The sequence below is a fragment of the Argentina anserina genome, chromosome 2, assembly GCF_933775445.1.
Source record: "Argentina anserina chromosome 2, drPotAnse1.1, whole genome shotgun sequence".
In the NCBI taxonomy this organism is placed as follows: Eukaryota; Viridiplantae; Streptophyta; class Magnoliopsida; order Rosales; family Rosaceae; genus Argentina; species Argentina anserina.
This window is the reverse complement of record NC_065873.1, coordinates 30,171,795-30,187,944: the sequence shown is the minus strand read 5'-3', so window position 1 is coordinate 30,187,944 and position 16,150 is coordinate 30,171,795. Positions and strand designations below refer to the sequence as shown.

Genomic DNA, 16,150 nt, shown 5'->3' with positions numbered 1-16,150 from the left:
TAATAAAAATAAAATTTAAAATATATTAATTTGATATCTAATAAATACATTGATTATATGTATTTTCAAAAAATTATGAATTTGGGTCCATTATTTGAAGAAGGGTAATGAGTAATGAGTAATGACTGCAGCGAAAATATATCTAGGACTTAACTGGCCCAGACCCAATTCCAGATCCGACCCAGTTGCCGCCACCCCACTCCACGATTCTCACATATCGGAGCAGAACGGTATCTTTGAGTAAACCTTCTGATTGATTGATTGCACGAGTTTGACTCTTCACTCACTCTGTCTACTGTCTGGAATGGCGAATCAGCAATCGCCCTCTCTACGGCCATGGATTCTAGACGCAGTGCCTTTCATCGTGGTTCTCCTGATAGCAGCTCATGTCCTCGCTTTGGTATGCTCCTGTTTTCTTGCTTCCGTTTTGTTTCTTCTTTCTGTCTCTCATCACACAGGTTTGAATGAGATACTTTGGATCTTAAAATTTAGCAAGAGTTATTATGTTTCCTCTTATGTGGTAATGGACTCTTCTAGTTCTTAGTATGTAATGGTGAAAAGTGATCGGGTATGAATTAATAACGTCTAGTGTTGTGTTCCATGAATTGATACAAATATTGCTATATAAGTTTAGTTCTAACTTTGGATGATATGTGCTCTTTTTGTTGGATAGGGCTGTCATTTTGGGTGATTCATGGGCGATCTATCGTTGCATTGAGTAACGCAAGACTTTTTCCATAGCCTTGATTGAGTTCAAACCTCTAAAAAAATTTGTGCCCTTAGAATTAGCCTAGACAACTTTTGAATCCTGGATCCGCCTCTGCTCTCATGTCTGATTTTTTCTCTCTTTTCGCATCAGGTGTACTGGATATACAGATTAGCTACGGAGAGAGAGAAACAACCCCAGAGGAGAAAAGCACACTAAGCAACAGATTGAATTGCGAAAAAGAAAAAAGAAAACCTTGTTGATTTCTTTTGGGGAGAATGTTAATTGATTTTGATTAAGAGCTGGTCCTTTTATATCTATTGGTTTGTGTACTAATATATTATGGAGTGCTGGAAATTGAGAATTTACTGAATTTTTGAGTGCTAGTAATTTATTGGGTGATGTGAGGTTTGTCTTCTGCTCTTTTGATATTTCGATTCATAATTTTGTTTTGAAGTAACAGGCACTGCAGTTCTCTTGTTATGTATCGGATGTTCTGGTGCAATTTATAAGGTCAGTGTATTCTATATTTAGTTTCTTTTTTATTTATGAGAATGTGAACTAGTGGAAGCAACCTCGTTCTGTTCATGTTAAATCTATACTTCTTTTTGGTTTCTGATTACTGTAAAGGAGGATAATTTGATGAATGATTTCAAATTAGTATTATACTGATTAGTTGAGGAATACTGGATGAGACAGAAGGAACTTTGTCAAGCTTAACAGTAGTTAAACATGTGTAGCATGTATACATCAATGCTGTATTTACATTATGAATGGTGTATCTGTGGCAAGTAATTTTTTTTTTTGCTTTTTTTTAAACTGTTATTAGTATGATTTTATATAGTCCACTCATGTTATCAAAGATTCCATGGGATTATTTCTGGTATGGAATGAGTCAATCACCCCTCTGGTATCTTAATCTATTTGAAAAAAAACGGTGATATTGTTCCTCCATTGAGCAAGAATTTTGACTCTTGGTCACCCTGGCTTCCATTGCAGGGGTCAGTGTGTGTGTTTTCTATTTTTCTTCTATGCTTAGGGTTAGTTTTTTTTTTACACTGGAGTGTTTTTAATATTTGTAAATTTGTCTTTACACTTTGCAGTATAATTACTTAATTACAATTCTTTGGATCTTTTGTTTAAGAGGTCGAAACTAGAATTGATGGTTAGAAACCATCGCAGACAACTATTGTTATGTCTCTAAGCCATTAAAAATATGTTAGGATGGCAATTGCACCTAATTTCTATATTCATTGGCTAGTTCTTTGCCGAAAGCTTCCTTGTTTCTTTTCTTTGTCTAAACCAATTATAGTTGCCTGATAACATGAGCATCACCTACTAACAAAATGTTTTCTTTGATTGAATTTTTAACTTGATTGTTTACATCTTATAATATGATGATGTTGCAGATCCTTCTGATGTTACAGTATATGTGAAAACCTAACAGGTCAGAATCATACGATTGTAGTTGTCACTATTCATTACCTGCCATTTGTATAGTTTAGGTCTTCCCTTAAAAGTCTAAAACATTACATAATGACACTGCATGCACACATTCACGATGATACCTGAAATGACAAAACTAGTAACACAATTACTTGCAAAAGTAAAGCAACATGTCTCTCTTCAGTTAGAGAATGAGATGCAATGAATGCACCTTTTCTTGTATCTTGAGATCTGAACAATGAGATTTGTTTCTTTTTGGGGGTTTATCTTCATGCTGAATATTTGGATCTGAAGTCGAGTGCAGCAGCTGCTCTCATAGTTGTTCTGTGGCTGATGATGAGGAGAATATGTTTAGGATTAGGTTTTTTTTTAGTAGTGATGGTTGCAAGATACAAAGGTGATGCTTTACCCTTTCTCTCATCATTTCTCTAACATTAGGGTTTCTCAGCCCATTTTCTTAACATCTTGTCATTTGCATAAGAACTGATGAAGCATACGAGTGGTCTCTTTACACAATGATGCACCTTGTGAACATCTTGGCTGGTTAGCCTGGTTTGGGAAAGTTTAAATAAATGTAGGCTGATATAATCAAGATTTAACAACTTAGGATTCAAAACAACTTTTCCTTGTACCAAATTAAATAATCTAGAATACAGAACAAGTGAGTTTACTGGGTTTTTGTTACTGTTCTTTATCCTAGTTTTTGTAGAATAACATTAACTTTTCTACAGATGGATGCCTCGGTAGTCTTTTGTATCAGATATAATTGATAAATTTGTAAGTTTCGTATTTGGGATGCATAGAAACCCTACCATGTTGCTAGTTGTATATTTCAAATTCGGTAGTAATATTCAGTTTCAGTTGGAATATGCAATCAGATGTTTGGGGGTAATATCAAGGAGTGGTAACTCATATCACAGGCGGAAACTTTGCTCAGAGTTCCATTACTATTAATGGGTGGCTCCGCCATTCCTTATAGGTACAGGCACCCAAGTAATTCAGTTCTAGATAATAACCTTACTAGTGTGATGCTAGTTGTTCTATCCCTTTTTCCTCAGTTTTCCTATCCCTGGACTCATAAAACCCTTACTGTGGTGGTTCATCAAGGAGAATTCACAATTTTCCTGCATCAGCATTATCTTTCATGTTAAAGGTCACATGTGAAATGCAACTCTTTAATCTTTGATGTTACAAAGGTAAAACCTGCATTGCTATCGCTTTATTGGTCTGGTATATTTGAATGCGGAGTTGTACCACTCTTTGATTAGGGCTTCTAATCTCCTCCCTGTCTTGACATATTATCATCGCTTTGCTAACAAAGACGATTATTAGGGTTTAATATGACCCTAGTTCATAGTACAAAGACGATCACTCCATGATAACAATTCAAACCTCGGTTAGTCTATGATAACAATTTCCTTGTACGCATACTCCACGGACCGAACATGCAATTATCTCTATTAATTAAGCAGCTTAGGCTTATGCCTTATGGAACGGCCAAGCAGATAATACGAGAATGACCATACTGGTCCATACATAAAAAATTCTAAGCCAAATAAATTTTTTTTTGAAATAACTCTCAATGACCACATTTGAGAAAAAAAATAGAGGCACTATCTCCCACTCTAATTCAGTTGTTCTCCCAACACTCTTTCTTTTGTACAGATTCCCATATAAAATAAGAAATTAGAAAAGTGTTATGGATTTAAACTGTAGCTACTTATTGCTTAAATAATTTCGAGTGCAACTGTTACACAGGCGCATAGTGCATGCAAGAATAACTAGCAAAGTTAACACAAAATACTTCGACAAAGGCTGGTAAGAGATATCCGAGTAAACTTCTGCAGTGAAGCACCACCTTGAAACTAGAAAGCATGCACCAACACCCCAACAAAAAACAATATGTAATAGTTACTTGTGATTTATTATACTAATATAGGCTATTAGACAAAAGTTATCACACAAAAAATTTATATGCACGGCGCAAATTTAGTGTAGTGTTTTAGGATGGACTGATGGAGAATTTAGAATGACAAGTAGAAAAGGAGAAAGATGCCTGAAAAAACAGCAGATGCTTAGCATATAGGACTAATATATTTATATTATACTACAAACTAATTGAGGCTTTCACTCTTCCCTTCAGAGTCGTTAAACAAAAGCAGAGATAGTATGTGTCCGACAAAGCAGAAGCACTGGAGCTCCGTCGTCGATCACGCCTGCAAATGCTCCAGATCCGGAGAGTCCACAACCAGTAACGCCGAATGGATCTCCGAATCAATCCAAGGTGGATCCTTACGCCACGTGGACCTCCACACGGGAACCAACGGTTGGGCGTCACCTCCCGGCGACCTATTCACTCTGAGAGGAAAGAACTACTTGACAAGACGACAAAAAGCACCTGCCGGAGAGTACCTACTGACCCCGTTGGGCACCGACTGGCTGAAATCCAGTTCGAAGCTAGAAAATGTTCTGGCGCGTCCGGATAATAGGGTGGCGCACGCGCTGCGGAAGGCCCAATCCCAAGGCAAGTCCCTGAAGAGCTTCATCTTCGCTGTGAATCTACAGGTGCCAGGCAAGGAGCAGCATAGCGCGGTGTTTTAAAATGCCACAGAGGATCCCATCCCATCCGGGTCACTGCTGCACCGGTTCATCAACGGCGACGACTCGTTCCGCAACCAGCGGTTGAAGATCGTGAATCGGATCGTGAAAGGGCCGTGGATCGTCGAGAAAACGGTGGGGAATTACAGCGCGTGTTTATTGGGCAAAGCGCTGACGTGTAATTACCATAGAGGACCCAACTACTTGGAGATTGACGTGGACATCGCCAGCTCGGGGATCGCCAAGGCTATTCTGCGACTGACATTGAGATATGTGACGAGCGTGACGATCGACATGGGGTTTCTGGTGGAGGCGCACACAGAGGATGAGCTGCCCGAGAGGTTAGTCGGTGCCGTCAGGATATGCCAGATGGAGATGTCCTCCGCAACAGTTATCGACGCCAGCCGGCGCTAGTCTTTATTTTTCTATTTTTCCTTTATTTCCTTGTTATTTATGTCCCTTTTTGTTCCGATTTGAATCATCGGAATGGAGGGCACTGACGTTTAGATGAATTCGGAATTTGCCTCGTAAGTAATTGTTAAGATTTTGTGGTGGGATCACTTATAATCGTCATATATGTTTCATTCTTCTACCGTTATACGTCATTAACCGTCTTTTCTGTTTGATAATCCATTATTCATTATGCAAACTTACAAAGCAAGCCTAAACACCCTCGTGGACAAAGACGGGGCTGATGAATTCTGGTCCAAGCTAGGTAGCCATATAATTGATTCTTGGATGAGTTGTACTGCAAGAAATGATTACTACCTTTCGGCTGTTTACATATTATCAAATTGCAGACTGGTATTTCAGAGCTAGCTAGAGTGTCAGTGTATCTGTTAATCTGTGTATGATTGGATGTCAATTGCTTTCCAGCCTTTACTCAAGCTTTACTCTTGGCATATTGTATGTGTTGATAGGTTTTACATTTTTACCTCCACTACGATCGTTTCTTTTGGTACAATGCTGTTTTTCTTTCTTTTACCTTATCTGTGAGTATAGTAAATACTCGATTGAGAGAAACAGAAGCACACATTTGTTGGTTTGATAAAAATTATATTGAAAATTTTGTTTTGAATCCATATTGTGAGAGAAATTCCACATGATAACTTGATACACACTAGGTGAAGTTTTTGTTCAACTATGTTGACAACACAATGACTAATCATTAATCACATGCACTTAAACAATAGCATTCAAGCCTGAAATAAAATACAAACTACTACAGAGTTCGTGATGTATTACGGTATATAATATATATATATATATATATATATATCTCTTATTTATGTACAATTTGCTTCCAGAACATGAATATCCATTAACGACGATCTGTCAATCTGCAATCTATATAACACTATAGCCAACCTGAGCAATAGTGCATAGAGTCCATTCAGGGGCAACCAGCAGAGGCAAATCCGACCTTTCCACCAGCGACGTCATACACCACCTGCAACCGTTTCTGTTGAACATTCCCGAAGATGGCAATGTCGTTGTCATCACTATTCCCAGCGAACGCCAAACACACCTGTGAAGCACTCGCGACGTACAATATGCCGGTGGCATCCAAATCCAACGTCAACCCACCGCCAAACGCGAACGCTATCTTGGGGTACGACACCGTTTTGCTCCCACTAAGGTTGTAGCATGTGTCTAGTATCGAAAGCGCCTCTGCTTGCGGATAACTTTTCATTCCCTGCCGAAACGCATCCCTTAGAGCGCTATACGCCGTTGCCGGAAGCCGAGTTATGACGGTTCCTGAGTCGATGATGGTCCCTGAGGACGAAAAAACCGTAGTGGAAATCGATAACTGACGTCCACCAACGCTAATTCCAACGACATTGAGCCCGTAAAAGGACCCACCTTGAGATACCGTGGATAGCGGAGTGAACTTGACTGCATTAGACGGTCCTCCGGCACCTCTTCCAAAGCTGAGGTAACCGGTGGAGCTGGAAGTGGAGGGGAGGCAGTAGGAAAAGAAGCGACCATACTTTTGGGCGGTCTGCTCGACGAGGGAGATTTTGTTGCGGCCCAGGCCCAATAACCCGGCAGAGCCACCAAAAAGGCCTTGATTGTTTTGGCCGCAGCCGAAGAGAAACCCATCGAAGACATCCACGGAAGTTAATGCCAACCTTTCCTTACCAAAGTATCCAATTGAGAAGGATTGATCTCCGTATTGTATGCCGTATATGCAAGTTGATGTTCCGCTTGAGCAACCGGGCGTGTTACCTAGATCAACCATACATCAGACTCGATTAGTTAAATATAATGAGGACTAGTATAAAAGTTAAGTGCATATAAATTAATTTGTTACCTGTGGCTGATATGAGTTGAGAGCAGACTGGCGAATTACATGAAATGTTAGTGTAGGATTTGGAGACGGATGGGTCAAAGATGGGCTCCTTTTGTTTGTAACAAGACTTAACACAAGGCTGGCACTGAGTCCAAGTCAGGTCACTCCCAGTGTCAAATATGAGCGAGAGTGGTTTTGCGGGTGAGCCCAAGCCCACAGTCACAATGTAGTTGCCCGAGCCCACAACACTGCCTGACTTTGCCGGGATGGACGTGTCGGATTGTCTGAGATCGTCGACCTCTTTATGAGAAACCCGGGCGTGAATTGAGTTGACTCGGGCTTGATCCTGCTGCAGGATCTCAGTGTGAGTTGGAGTTTTCAATTTGTGCTGGTTAGGCTGCTTAGAGCACGGACCATGCCTGTGTACCACTTCAAGTGACGCCTTCTTCTTATCATGACCTGATTATGTTGATGAACAGAGATTAATTCCTTGCTTCAATTTTTGCATATGCACTAATTATACGCGTTTCTGGTTCAAAAATGTGTGTGTCTAAACAGAATTTAGTATATGTCGCGGTATGGCAGCAAAGGCAATTGCATGCTTGATCGATTAGTGCCGGGCACCTACTTACACAAGTCATGAAAGGAAAGGAAGTTGATGAATATAACCTTCCAAAAAGAAGTCATTATTTAACCATCCCACGTGGGAATTTAAAAAATTCTAAACTCGATCACATGCATGTCTTTGTTTCATCCTAATCTAGTGCGCTTCTGTTTCTCACTTCCTCTACTCTGTCGTTGAGCAGTCGTAGTCCAATTTCTTCAATTTTATAATTGTGTCAAATTCTTCTTAAATCAGGATCATGATTTTGTTTGGCGCAAGTAATGCTCTTCTCCATCCAGTATATAATACACTTCCCAAGAGTTTTTAAACTCTATTGAGGAGAAAGCTTCTTAAATCAAGATCATGATTGTTAACTTACTGCGAGAAATCAAGATTTTTATTTATTTGTTTATGAAAATAGAGGTCAAAGAGGATCAGAGTACTATTTATTTTGGGGCATATAAAAAATAAATAATAATTTGAAAGAACATTTGGCCAGTTTAGGCAACCAAATGCCAAAAGAGTTATTTTTATTTTTAATATTTATTTCAACAATTTAGACCAACCATGCACTATACACATATAAATCATACAAAAAGTTAGTCAAAAAATAAAATGTTTAACCATTTGTTACCACACTCTTCTTTTTATTTTATCAAAAGGTGTACATTTGTTTGCACAATGTTGATTAGTTTTTTGTTGTTGTAATTTCATTCTTGCATGATAATCTATATGTAGAATAATATATTGAAATCATTGAATAAGTCATATACTAATATAGAGTAGTTAAATTAATCCTCAAATTCTTAAAATAAAGATGTCATCTCGATCATTCCTATATATACACACATAAAGATAAACCAGCTAGCAAGCAGGCCATAAATACTAAAACTTAATTATGACTTGGTATAATCTTGCAAGCTAATCATGAACCAGTTACGCAGATACTTAAGTTTTGTTTTTGGTCGAAGCAGATACTTAAGTTTAATCTTATTAATCAGTGTAGTTACTAATTAACTATCTCTTTCCAATCATGTTTAAAGCTATCTCCCTTGGCAAAAACAGAAAAACTACTATTAAAATTGTAGAAAGAGAGAGAGAGAGAGAGAGAGAAGGCACTACTCTTGGAGCTCGCCTCAGGTCTCTAAATTTCAGGTACGGTCCTGAACGCAAATACTTAAGTTTAATCTTATTAATCAGTTTAGTTACTAACTATCTCTTTCCAATCATGTTTAAAGCCATCTCCCTTGGCAAAACAGAAAAACTAATAATAAAACTGTAGAGAAAGAGAGAGAGACCTCTGGTTGAGGGGCTGCAGGTTGATGCTGGTAGTAGAGAGTTGAGTTGAAGATGGTGGCCTTTTGTTGTTTCTGCCAAGGTTAAAGCGAAGCCCTTGTCTAAAGAAGAGATAATATTAAGGCATACAAATATACACGAGGAAATCAAGTACTTGTTCGCGAGGAAGGAGGGAGTTGCCATGGTAGCCTTCTCCGGCCTTCACTCGACCCCTTTTCGAAAAACGCAGGTATGATATTGCTGGCTGCTGCGATAGCATACTCTTATAAGCTAATTGGACATGTATGTTAGGTCAATTCTCACACGTCACCCGTTACATGAAACCAAAAATTATGCACCTTCCATTATATTATCAGAATGCATAAAACGACGCCACCCATCGATTCAGTTATTAATTCATTTAGTATTATAATCTAGATAACAATCATTAATATGAAAGAACTGCATGTAATAGTAATTTTCCTTTTTCTTGATACTACTTAAATTTTAAGATTTAGCGAGATTCACACAAGACTTATGCGGTTATGCCCCCATAAGAACTCATGGAAATGAGGACAACATACAATTATGAAAGGAAATATTAATATCGATCCGAAGATTTTTGGTAAAATCATAGTTCAACCAAGTACATCAAGGCATCAAGAATCGTGATATTTCAAATGACTAGAAATGGCCAGGGCCCGTCGGCCCACCAATGACCACAGCGATTTATATATATACTAGCTAGGTTGTTGTCAAAGACGACAGTTTTGGGTATTCCATCCATTCACACATGAAAGAGATATACGGCAAGGGAATCAAATCAATCATGGAGTTGGAGTTGGAGTTGGAGTTGGAGTTGATTATTTCGCACTTGAGTTTAAGTGGAGACATGCTGGAATGGAAATTATGGAACGAAGAGGACGAAGGTATCATGTCAAATCTTCCATGCTTTCACGCTCATATTAAAAGTGAAACTACTTTTTGATCCAAAAAATAAGCATTAGTTTTCAAGTGCTTACCCGCTAACCCAATCCAACTAGCCCCACTAGTCGATCACTACAAACGTACTCAAGAAATCAAGGTCCACCCTATGTCCCTAACGATGGAACCTTCGAAAAACAATGGAAAATGGTACAGTTTTCCCAAAACTAAAACAAATGAAAAAAGAACAGACTTTTGTTTATTGAATGCAGTGGCGGATTCATTACCCAAACATGGGGTGTGTTTTCATAATAAGGTGTTTGTTTGGCCGAATGCCAAATTGGCAATTTTTTTTTTCTGCTGTACGAGTACAACCACCCAAAGTATGGAACCTAATGATCGAAGTAGGGGTCAATGAGAAAAAGGATATAGTCGCGTAGGTCAAAGAGTTGAACTTACTATTTCATAAGAGTTAGAAGAAGGATACATTATTTTTTAAACAAACGACGATTTTTCATTAATAGAAAATGTATGAGTATAACATAAACATGATCCACCCATATTAGAGTTTTGTCAAATTAATGGAGCCATGCGAAATAAACCAAAGCAACGTCTAACAATCTTATGTCGTAAACCCTAAATTTAAAATCCAAGAAAGAACTCGAGAACTATGAGATGATGCTCACTTATTCCAACAATGTCGAGAACGCCTTCAAAGTATCTTGTAGGAGTCACCATCAAGAGGAGCCTCTCCAATAGGCGAAGAAACCAATATGCATCCACCAAGATCCCAAATTCGAACCTAAGAGTGCGAGGACGTTAAGAGCAGTCCACAAACACACTTGATTCCAAGCCCACAGTTGAGCGTCCAGGACTGTTCAGGGCCTAATATGTTGAGCTTATAATTCCTCCAAAAAAAGAATGAACAGTAAAAAAACAGAGATAAAAAATGAACCTACGAATTAAGAACATATCAAAAAAAATTGAAAGATGGCTAATTTATACAAGAGCCCGATTTTTTGGGGTCTTTTTGAGGTCTTCACAACGTAAAAAAAACAAACTATGATAAATTTAAACTCCAAATTATATGATATATATATAAGGTATTTGAAGAAATTTCTCTTAGCCTATCACACATATCGGTTCTTAGATAGTATACGTTATCAACCGTATCATCACACATTTAAATCTTCATGCTAGAAGTAATTAAGTTAACAAAATAGTATGCAAGGATGCATTTAAGTCATATTATATGCTTTCAACTATACAAATTTAATGAAGTCTATTAAAATTTATAAAAGATTGAGGATGATAAATGTGAAGGTAGTGTGAGGATGAGCTAAATGCTAAACCAATTGCTATTTCATATTAAGATGAATTAAGAGATTAAGACATCATTGTGATAATGCTTTGTTTGCCTGGCCCGAATATGGTGGCCAGCAAGTTTGGTCCAGCATATCTGTATGTAGATCACCATCACGAATTGAATAACTCTTGGAGCGACCATCGACTATGATTAAAATTGGAAAATTAGCAACTGGAATCTTTATCGGAAAGCGACGGATGCTGATTAGAATCTTGTTTGGGTGTGGGGCGCACACAAGTTTGATTGATGGAGTGATTGGAATGAGATTTCACCCACAAGAAGATTATGATGGTTTAAGTGTTTAACAGTTAATCAGCAACAACAAGCAACACAGAAATTTGATTGGGTTCATTATACTAAAAAAATAAAATTCATAGGTTGCTTTTCTTGTTTGTTACCAAACTTTTGGTGGATTGGCTTCACTTCCCATTTCTCACGCACGCCTAAATCTTTCGCACTTAGTGCAATGTCCGCCTCGATCATGAGTGAAGAAGAACAAAGAAAACAAAAAGCCGCTATTCATAATTCATGTATTAGCTGTTGGACAAAATGCTCGAATTTCCCCTTCATCACCTGTCTTAACATGAGTGCTAGTAAGCTTCAAGAACGACTGAATCCAACTCTCAAAAAAATCAACTTGGTCTGCTGCAAAATTCTCCACTTGTTTGGTTGATCTACTGTCGGTGAACAGGACAGAATCTGATTGAAACAGCCCTCTGTGGGCCAACAAATTCCGGTAGTATTGGTTATCAAACACAAAGGAAGTTTCAGGATCATTTTTTACTGTTGTAGATGGGTTTGAGCCTGAAGGGCACTGTTTCATGAGCTTCTCGGCATAACCTTTGTCTAAAGATGCGTCAATGAGTGTGAATTTTCCTTCCGAGTCCTCTTGGAATCGGTCACTGAATGCACTGCAGTGAGCTGCTCCTATAGTATGAGAGCCTGTAATGTCAAGGCATCATCAGAATGTATGAACTATGAACTAATTATAGAATATAACTATTTAATGTTAGCCATAAAGACGGCCATGTTTTTTTACACCTAAAAAGACAGGGTATGATTGCATATGCATGTATTGCAGAAAATGACTATCCGGTATGATGTACACTGCCTGCAGCAATATTTCCCAATTTTTAGTTTCAGAGTGTAGGGTTTAAGAAGTACCTACCTGAGAGCGTTACAAGGTCATGCAATGGCAACCCTTTAGAAGAAAAGAGCTTTATCATCTCATTCATTGTAAAGCTTGTGTCTACAATATTAGGCCTGACATTTGAAGCTAGCGAAACCTTCCCGTCTCGCCTACCAGTTGGAATATGAACCAGGGGGCCTCCAGTCTGTTTCCAGTCATCACAATCAACATACATGGAGTAAAGATCGGTGGTCGTGAATTATAGCTATGAAATGATTTAATAGAACTCCAAATTAGTTAGAGAGGGGATCTAACAATTTCAACAGCATCTCTAGCAGCCAAAGCAACAATGTCAGCACATGAAACAGTTCCTGGACAGAGAATTTCAAGCAGTCTTTTTGCTGAATCAATAACTGAAAATCCTCCCAGAGATTGGTTTGCTGGATCGCTTCTCTCCGTTCCATTTCCTTGTAGAAGGACAGAAGCATCACAACCCTGTGAGTAAATTCAAATAATCAATGAATCATAAATGAATATTAAGACCAATTTCAGATTAAGGACATCTAAAGAGTAGAATGCATCTACAAAGAAGCTCTATGTTTACCTCCACAAAGCAGTCATGGAAGAGCAAGCGTAGGAGCTTCCCGGGGACAGTAGGGTCCATGTTTGAAGCTGATCTGACTGTGTTTCTGACCACAAGCTCAGCAGAAGGGCATGAAGCTGAGTAGAAATTCATTGCGAGGTTTGCACTTGCACAGGAAGCCTGACATAACCACACAAGCAAGATGATTTTGTGTGTAAAGTAGAAGGATGTTTGTCTTCTCTCCATGGAGTTACTTTCATGGAACCTAATACCATTCCAGAGATGAATCTGATAAGAGTCCTCAGGGAAGGTAGAGAAATAACTAAATAAGGGAGATGCCTAATGATATACGAGTCCATTAAAAGCTGCATTGATGTGGTTTGGTAGTGTCAGGAGGTAGGTGGTTGACTAGAGAAAGAAATTACTAATCTCACCAAGGAAAAGAAAAATGAATTGAATTTTGTTGAGCTCAATGAACGCACCATTGAAGACATCTCAACTTCTCTGGACTTGTACTATATTATATATCCACTGTAAGAACCCATTTCCTCTGTTGAAGGGAGAATCTGAAATTTAGATCTCCTGATAAATAAGCCCTATGTTTGGTTTCTTACGGGGGACAAATAGAGTATTCGATTTACTCGCTCCTTAAGAAAGAAATAATGAAACTATAAACTGGAAGCTATTATTCATTTTACAATCAAAGAACAGGTAAAAAAAAAAAAACAGGCGCAAGGCTGGAAGAGGTTGACTAAAAGAACAGGCCATAAGGTGAGAGAGCAACCTATCCAGGCATTTACATTTATATATATCCACCTTCACTGAGATTGACTAAACGCATTGGTCAGACACTCAGACCCAAATGTTCTGTAACTAAGATGTTTTACTTCCACCAAAGCCAAACAAAAAAGAAGAAGAAAAGCTAAACTTATTTCAAAGCAAAAAGGATGTCTCTAACCAAGGATGACCACCACACTGAATTATCAAACATCTTCATGTTCAACATTTCCGGCCTCTTCAGCAAGGTCTTCCAACTCATCCACATCATCAATGGGAATCTCTTCGCTGTCATCTTCAAAAAATTTACATAAACCTTAATGATTGTTTTAAAGGAAACAATGTTTTTAAACAACAAACTACATAGATTCATATACATTCTTCTAACTACATATTAGGCAGGTGCGGAACCAATCCTTTAAAGAAAATTGGATTGATATCATTGAACTCTTAAGTAAGAATCTTTTTTCCTATTAATTTCTTGATGTAGTGGTTGATTTAACACATCATTATTCCTATTTTTACAAATATGGGCAATCTAGTAAACAGTGGAGACAAGCCTATAGCTTTTCAAAGCCTTAGTTGTTATTGAACAAAACTTTACCTCTAACACTTAATGGAAAAGGACTTCTGAATGCTTCCGAAGATTCTGACATGTCATCAAGAAGATAAGGGAGTTCCAGAAATTGCAACAAAGATTCAGTTTGTGGATTCCGAGTATATCCTGCCAAAAGAAAAAACACATTAAAACAAAATGTTTGCTCAACATGATATTAGAATATGGAGACATAAATCCCAATGTAAACACCCACCCTGAGATGTACTGTTTGAGACAGAATTAGAGGGGTTATAAGATGGAGCTGTCCGGCTGAATTCAAAAGGTTGGGCTCCTCTTGCTTGTAGCTTACTCCTTACCCATTGACGAGAATCTTGCTTATCAATATGTAGACCCCTATTGGTTAAGATATACAAATAAACTTAATAAGTAGAATATACTAGAGTTGGAAGCCGAAATGGTCAGAACAACCTCAGATCCTTGTTACAAAAATGCTCCATACATTGTGAGTAAGCACTCACCCAAAATTTGCACTCTTGATTGTGAGAGGGAAAATAGAATTAAATCGCCGAGTTATCTCAAGCCATTCTTCATCATACTGGATCTCGCATGGCCCTGGCTCGGTGTCAATATCAAGAACCTTAAACGATGCCACAAACAAAACAATAAGCTGGCGAAAAAAGACATCCTGTAAACAGTATCCAAAGAATTAAAAGCAAACCAAACACCTGCAAAAATTTCTTTCCTGGAAGACACTTATCAAGAGCAAGAAAATTTGTCACGGGACCATCTTGCCCATGTTGCACGCGAGCAGCAAATTTGCAGTGTAGATGAGCTGAAAACCAGTAGGGTGGTTTCAATTTTTGTAGCAATTGAGCAGCAGGCTTACTTCCCAGAGTTCTATCCCGAACCTAATAATATTGTAAACGACATAAGTAAAGAATCAAATACCAAACTTATGCAGGCGAAGAGGGCGCAATACCTCAGTCTCAAAATGAGGTTTGTATCGAACAAGTTGCTTCCAGTCCCCACAATCAGTGATGCCAAGAGGCCAATCATGTGAAAGAAAAATATGGATTGGCTCCTCAACTTGCATGAGTTTGTGGACATCATACTCACGAACATGATAGACAGACTTGATGGTATTCTCATTATAAGGAGGCCTCTCATAGTGTCCTGCTCGGCAAGACAGACATTTGAACATTCAAAACTAATAAGAATCTGGTATACGGGAATATAAACAAGTAATGAGCTGAAAACCAACCGGAACGATAGTCTCGCGATTTATAAATGCCAGAGAGGCCACCAATGCGAAGGTTTCCGAACTTGACAACCCCGGCAAAACCCAAGAAGTAGATATTGGGTGCCGCCCACCCTCCGTAGTAGCTAGTATACAGAGAGATAAGCTATTATACAGAGAGATATAATTGATAATAGCAAATGGAGATTGAAATTGGAAAGAAACTCACAGTTCCCAGAGATAATTAGAAGCTTCATGATTGCCACCGATGAATATGGTGGGATATGGAGCCATCTCCTCGCCGGAATAGTACTTCCAGAAGGAGTTCATGGAGCGGTACTTTGGGGGCACGCTTAAGCTCTCCAAATCCTTCTCATTCCTCACAGCCTAAAACACTCGGAGGATTCATTACCAATGATTCAATTTCATCGCAGCAAGTTTTTTTAAGGAAGAAAAACAGATTGTGAAACCTGAAAATCGCCGCAGCAGAGGAGGAGGTCGATTTTGATGTTGTGAGCTCGTTCCATGTGTTGGAGGGTCCGGTAGACGTTGTCGAGGTCGCCGTGCATACATCCTTCTACGGCAATTTTCATTCTCTTCCGCGCACTTGTCACTTCTCAGGCGATGGGTTTAGCTTTTAAAGTTGGGGAGAA

General features: G+C 38.6%; 2 protein-coding genes, 1 long non-coding RNA gene and 1 pseudogene across 10 annotated transcripts; 2 read left to right on the top strand and 2 right to left on the bottom strand.

Annotated features, from left to right (window-relative positions):
- The first annotated feature begins 198 nt into the window (after window positions 1-198).
- Window positions 199-1,372, top strand: LOC126784523 (uncharacterized). Its single transcript, XR_007670940.1, has 2 exons — window positions 199-400; window positions 860-1,372. It is a non-coding gene; the product is annotated as an uncharacterized LOC126784523 (long non-coding RNA).
- Window positions 1,373-4,268: 2,896 nt separating this feature from the next.
- On the top strand, window positions 4,269-5,344 carry LOC126783707 (protein ENHANCED DISEASE RESISTANCE 2-like; annotated as a pseudogene).
- A 507-nt stretch (window positions 5,345-5,851) lies between these two features.
- Window positions 5,852-9,206, bottom strand: LOC126785274 (aspartyl protease family protein At5g10770-like). The gene is made up of 3 exons (XM_050510909.1): window positions 8,946-9,206; window positions 7,065-7,502; window positions 5,852-6,979 (listed from the first exon to the last, which is right to left on the bottom strand). Exons 1-3 carry the CDS (start codon window positions 9,124-9,126, stop codon window positions 6,144-6,146), a joined length of 1,455 nt encoding a protein of 484 aa, XP_050366866.1. The 5' UTR covers window positions 9,127-9,206; the 3' UTR covers window positions 5,852-6,143.
- Window positions 9,207-11,564: 2,358 nt separating this feature from the next.
- Window positions 11,565-16,131, bottom strand: LOC126785269 (lariat debranching enzyme). 8 transcript variants are annotated; one of them, XM_050510898.1, is made up of 13 exons: window positions 15,968-16,131; window positions 15,727-15,884; window positions 15,522-15,643; window positions 15,240-15,433; window positions 14,986-15,168; window positions 14,779-14,897; window positions 14,514-14,653; window positions 14,306-14,425; window positions 13,883-13,989; window positions 12,946-13,104; window positions 12,657-12,836; window positions 12,381-12,546; window positions 11,595-12,154 (listed from the first exon to the last, which is right to left on the bottom strand). In XM_050510898.1, the coding sequence occupies exons 1-13, from the start codon at window positions 16,088-16,090 to the stop codon at window positions 11,739-11,741; spliced, it is 2,187 nt and encodes a 728-aa protein (XP_050366855.1). In that variant the 5' UTR covers window positions 16,091-16,131; the 3' UTR covers window positions 11,595-11,738. The 8 variants fall into 8 exon arrangements, with proteins under 8 accessions (XP_050366859.1, XP_050366862.1, XP_050366861.1 ...); XM_050510900.1 differs by lacking the exons at window positions 11,595-12,154; window positions 12,381-12,546; window positions 12,657-12,836 and having other exon boundaries at window positions 12,967-13,104; window positions 13,883-13,996; window positions 15,968-16,129; XM_050510901.1 differs by lacking the exons at window positions 11,595-12,154; window positions 12,381-12,546; window positions 12,657-12,836 and having other exon boundaries at window positions 13,090-13,189; window positions 13,883-13,996; window positions 15,968-16,129.
- Between the last annotated feature and the right edge of the window lie 19 nt (window positions 16,132-16,150).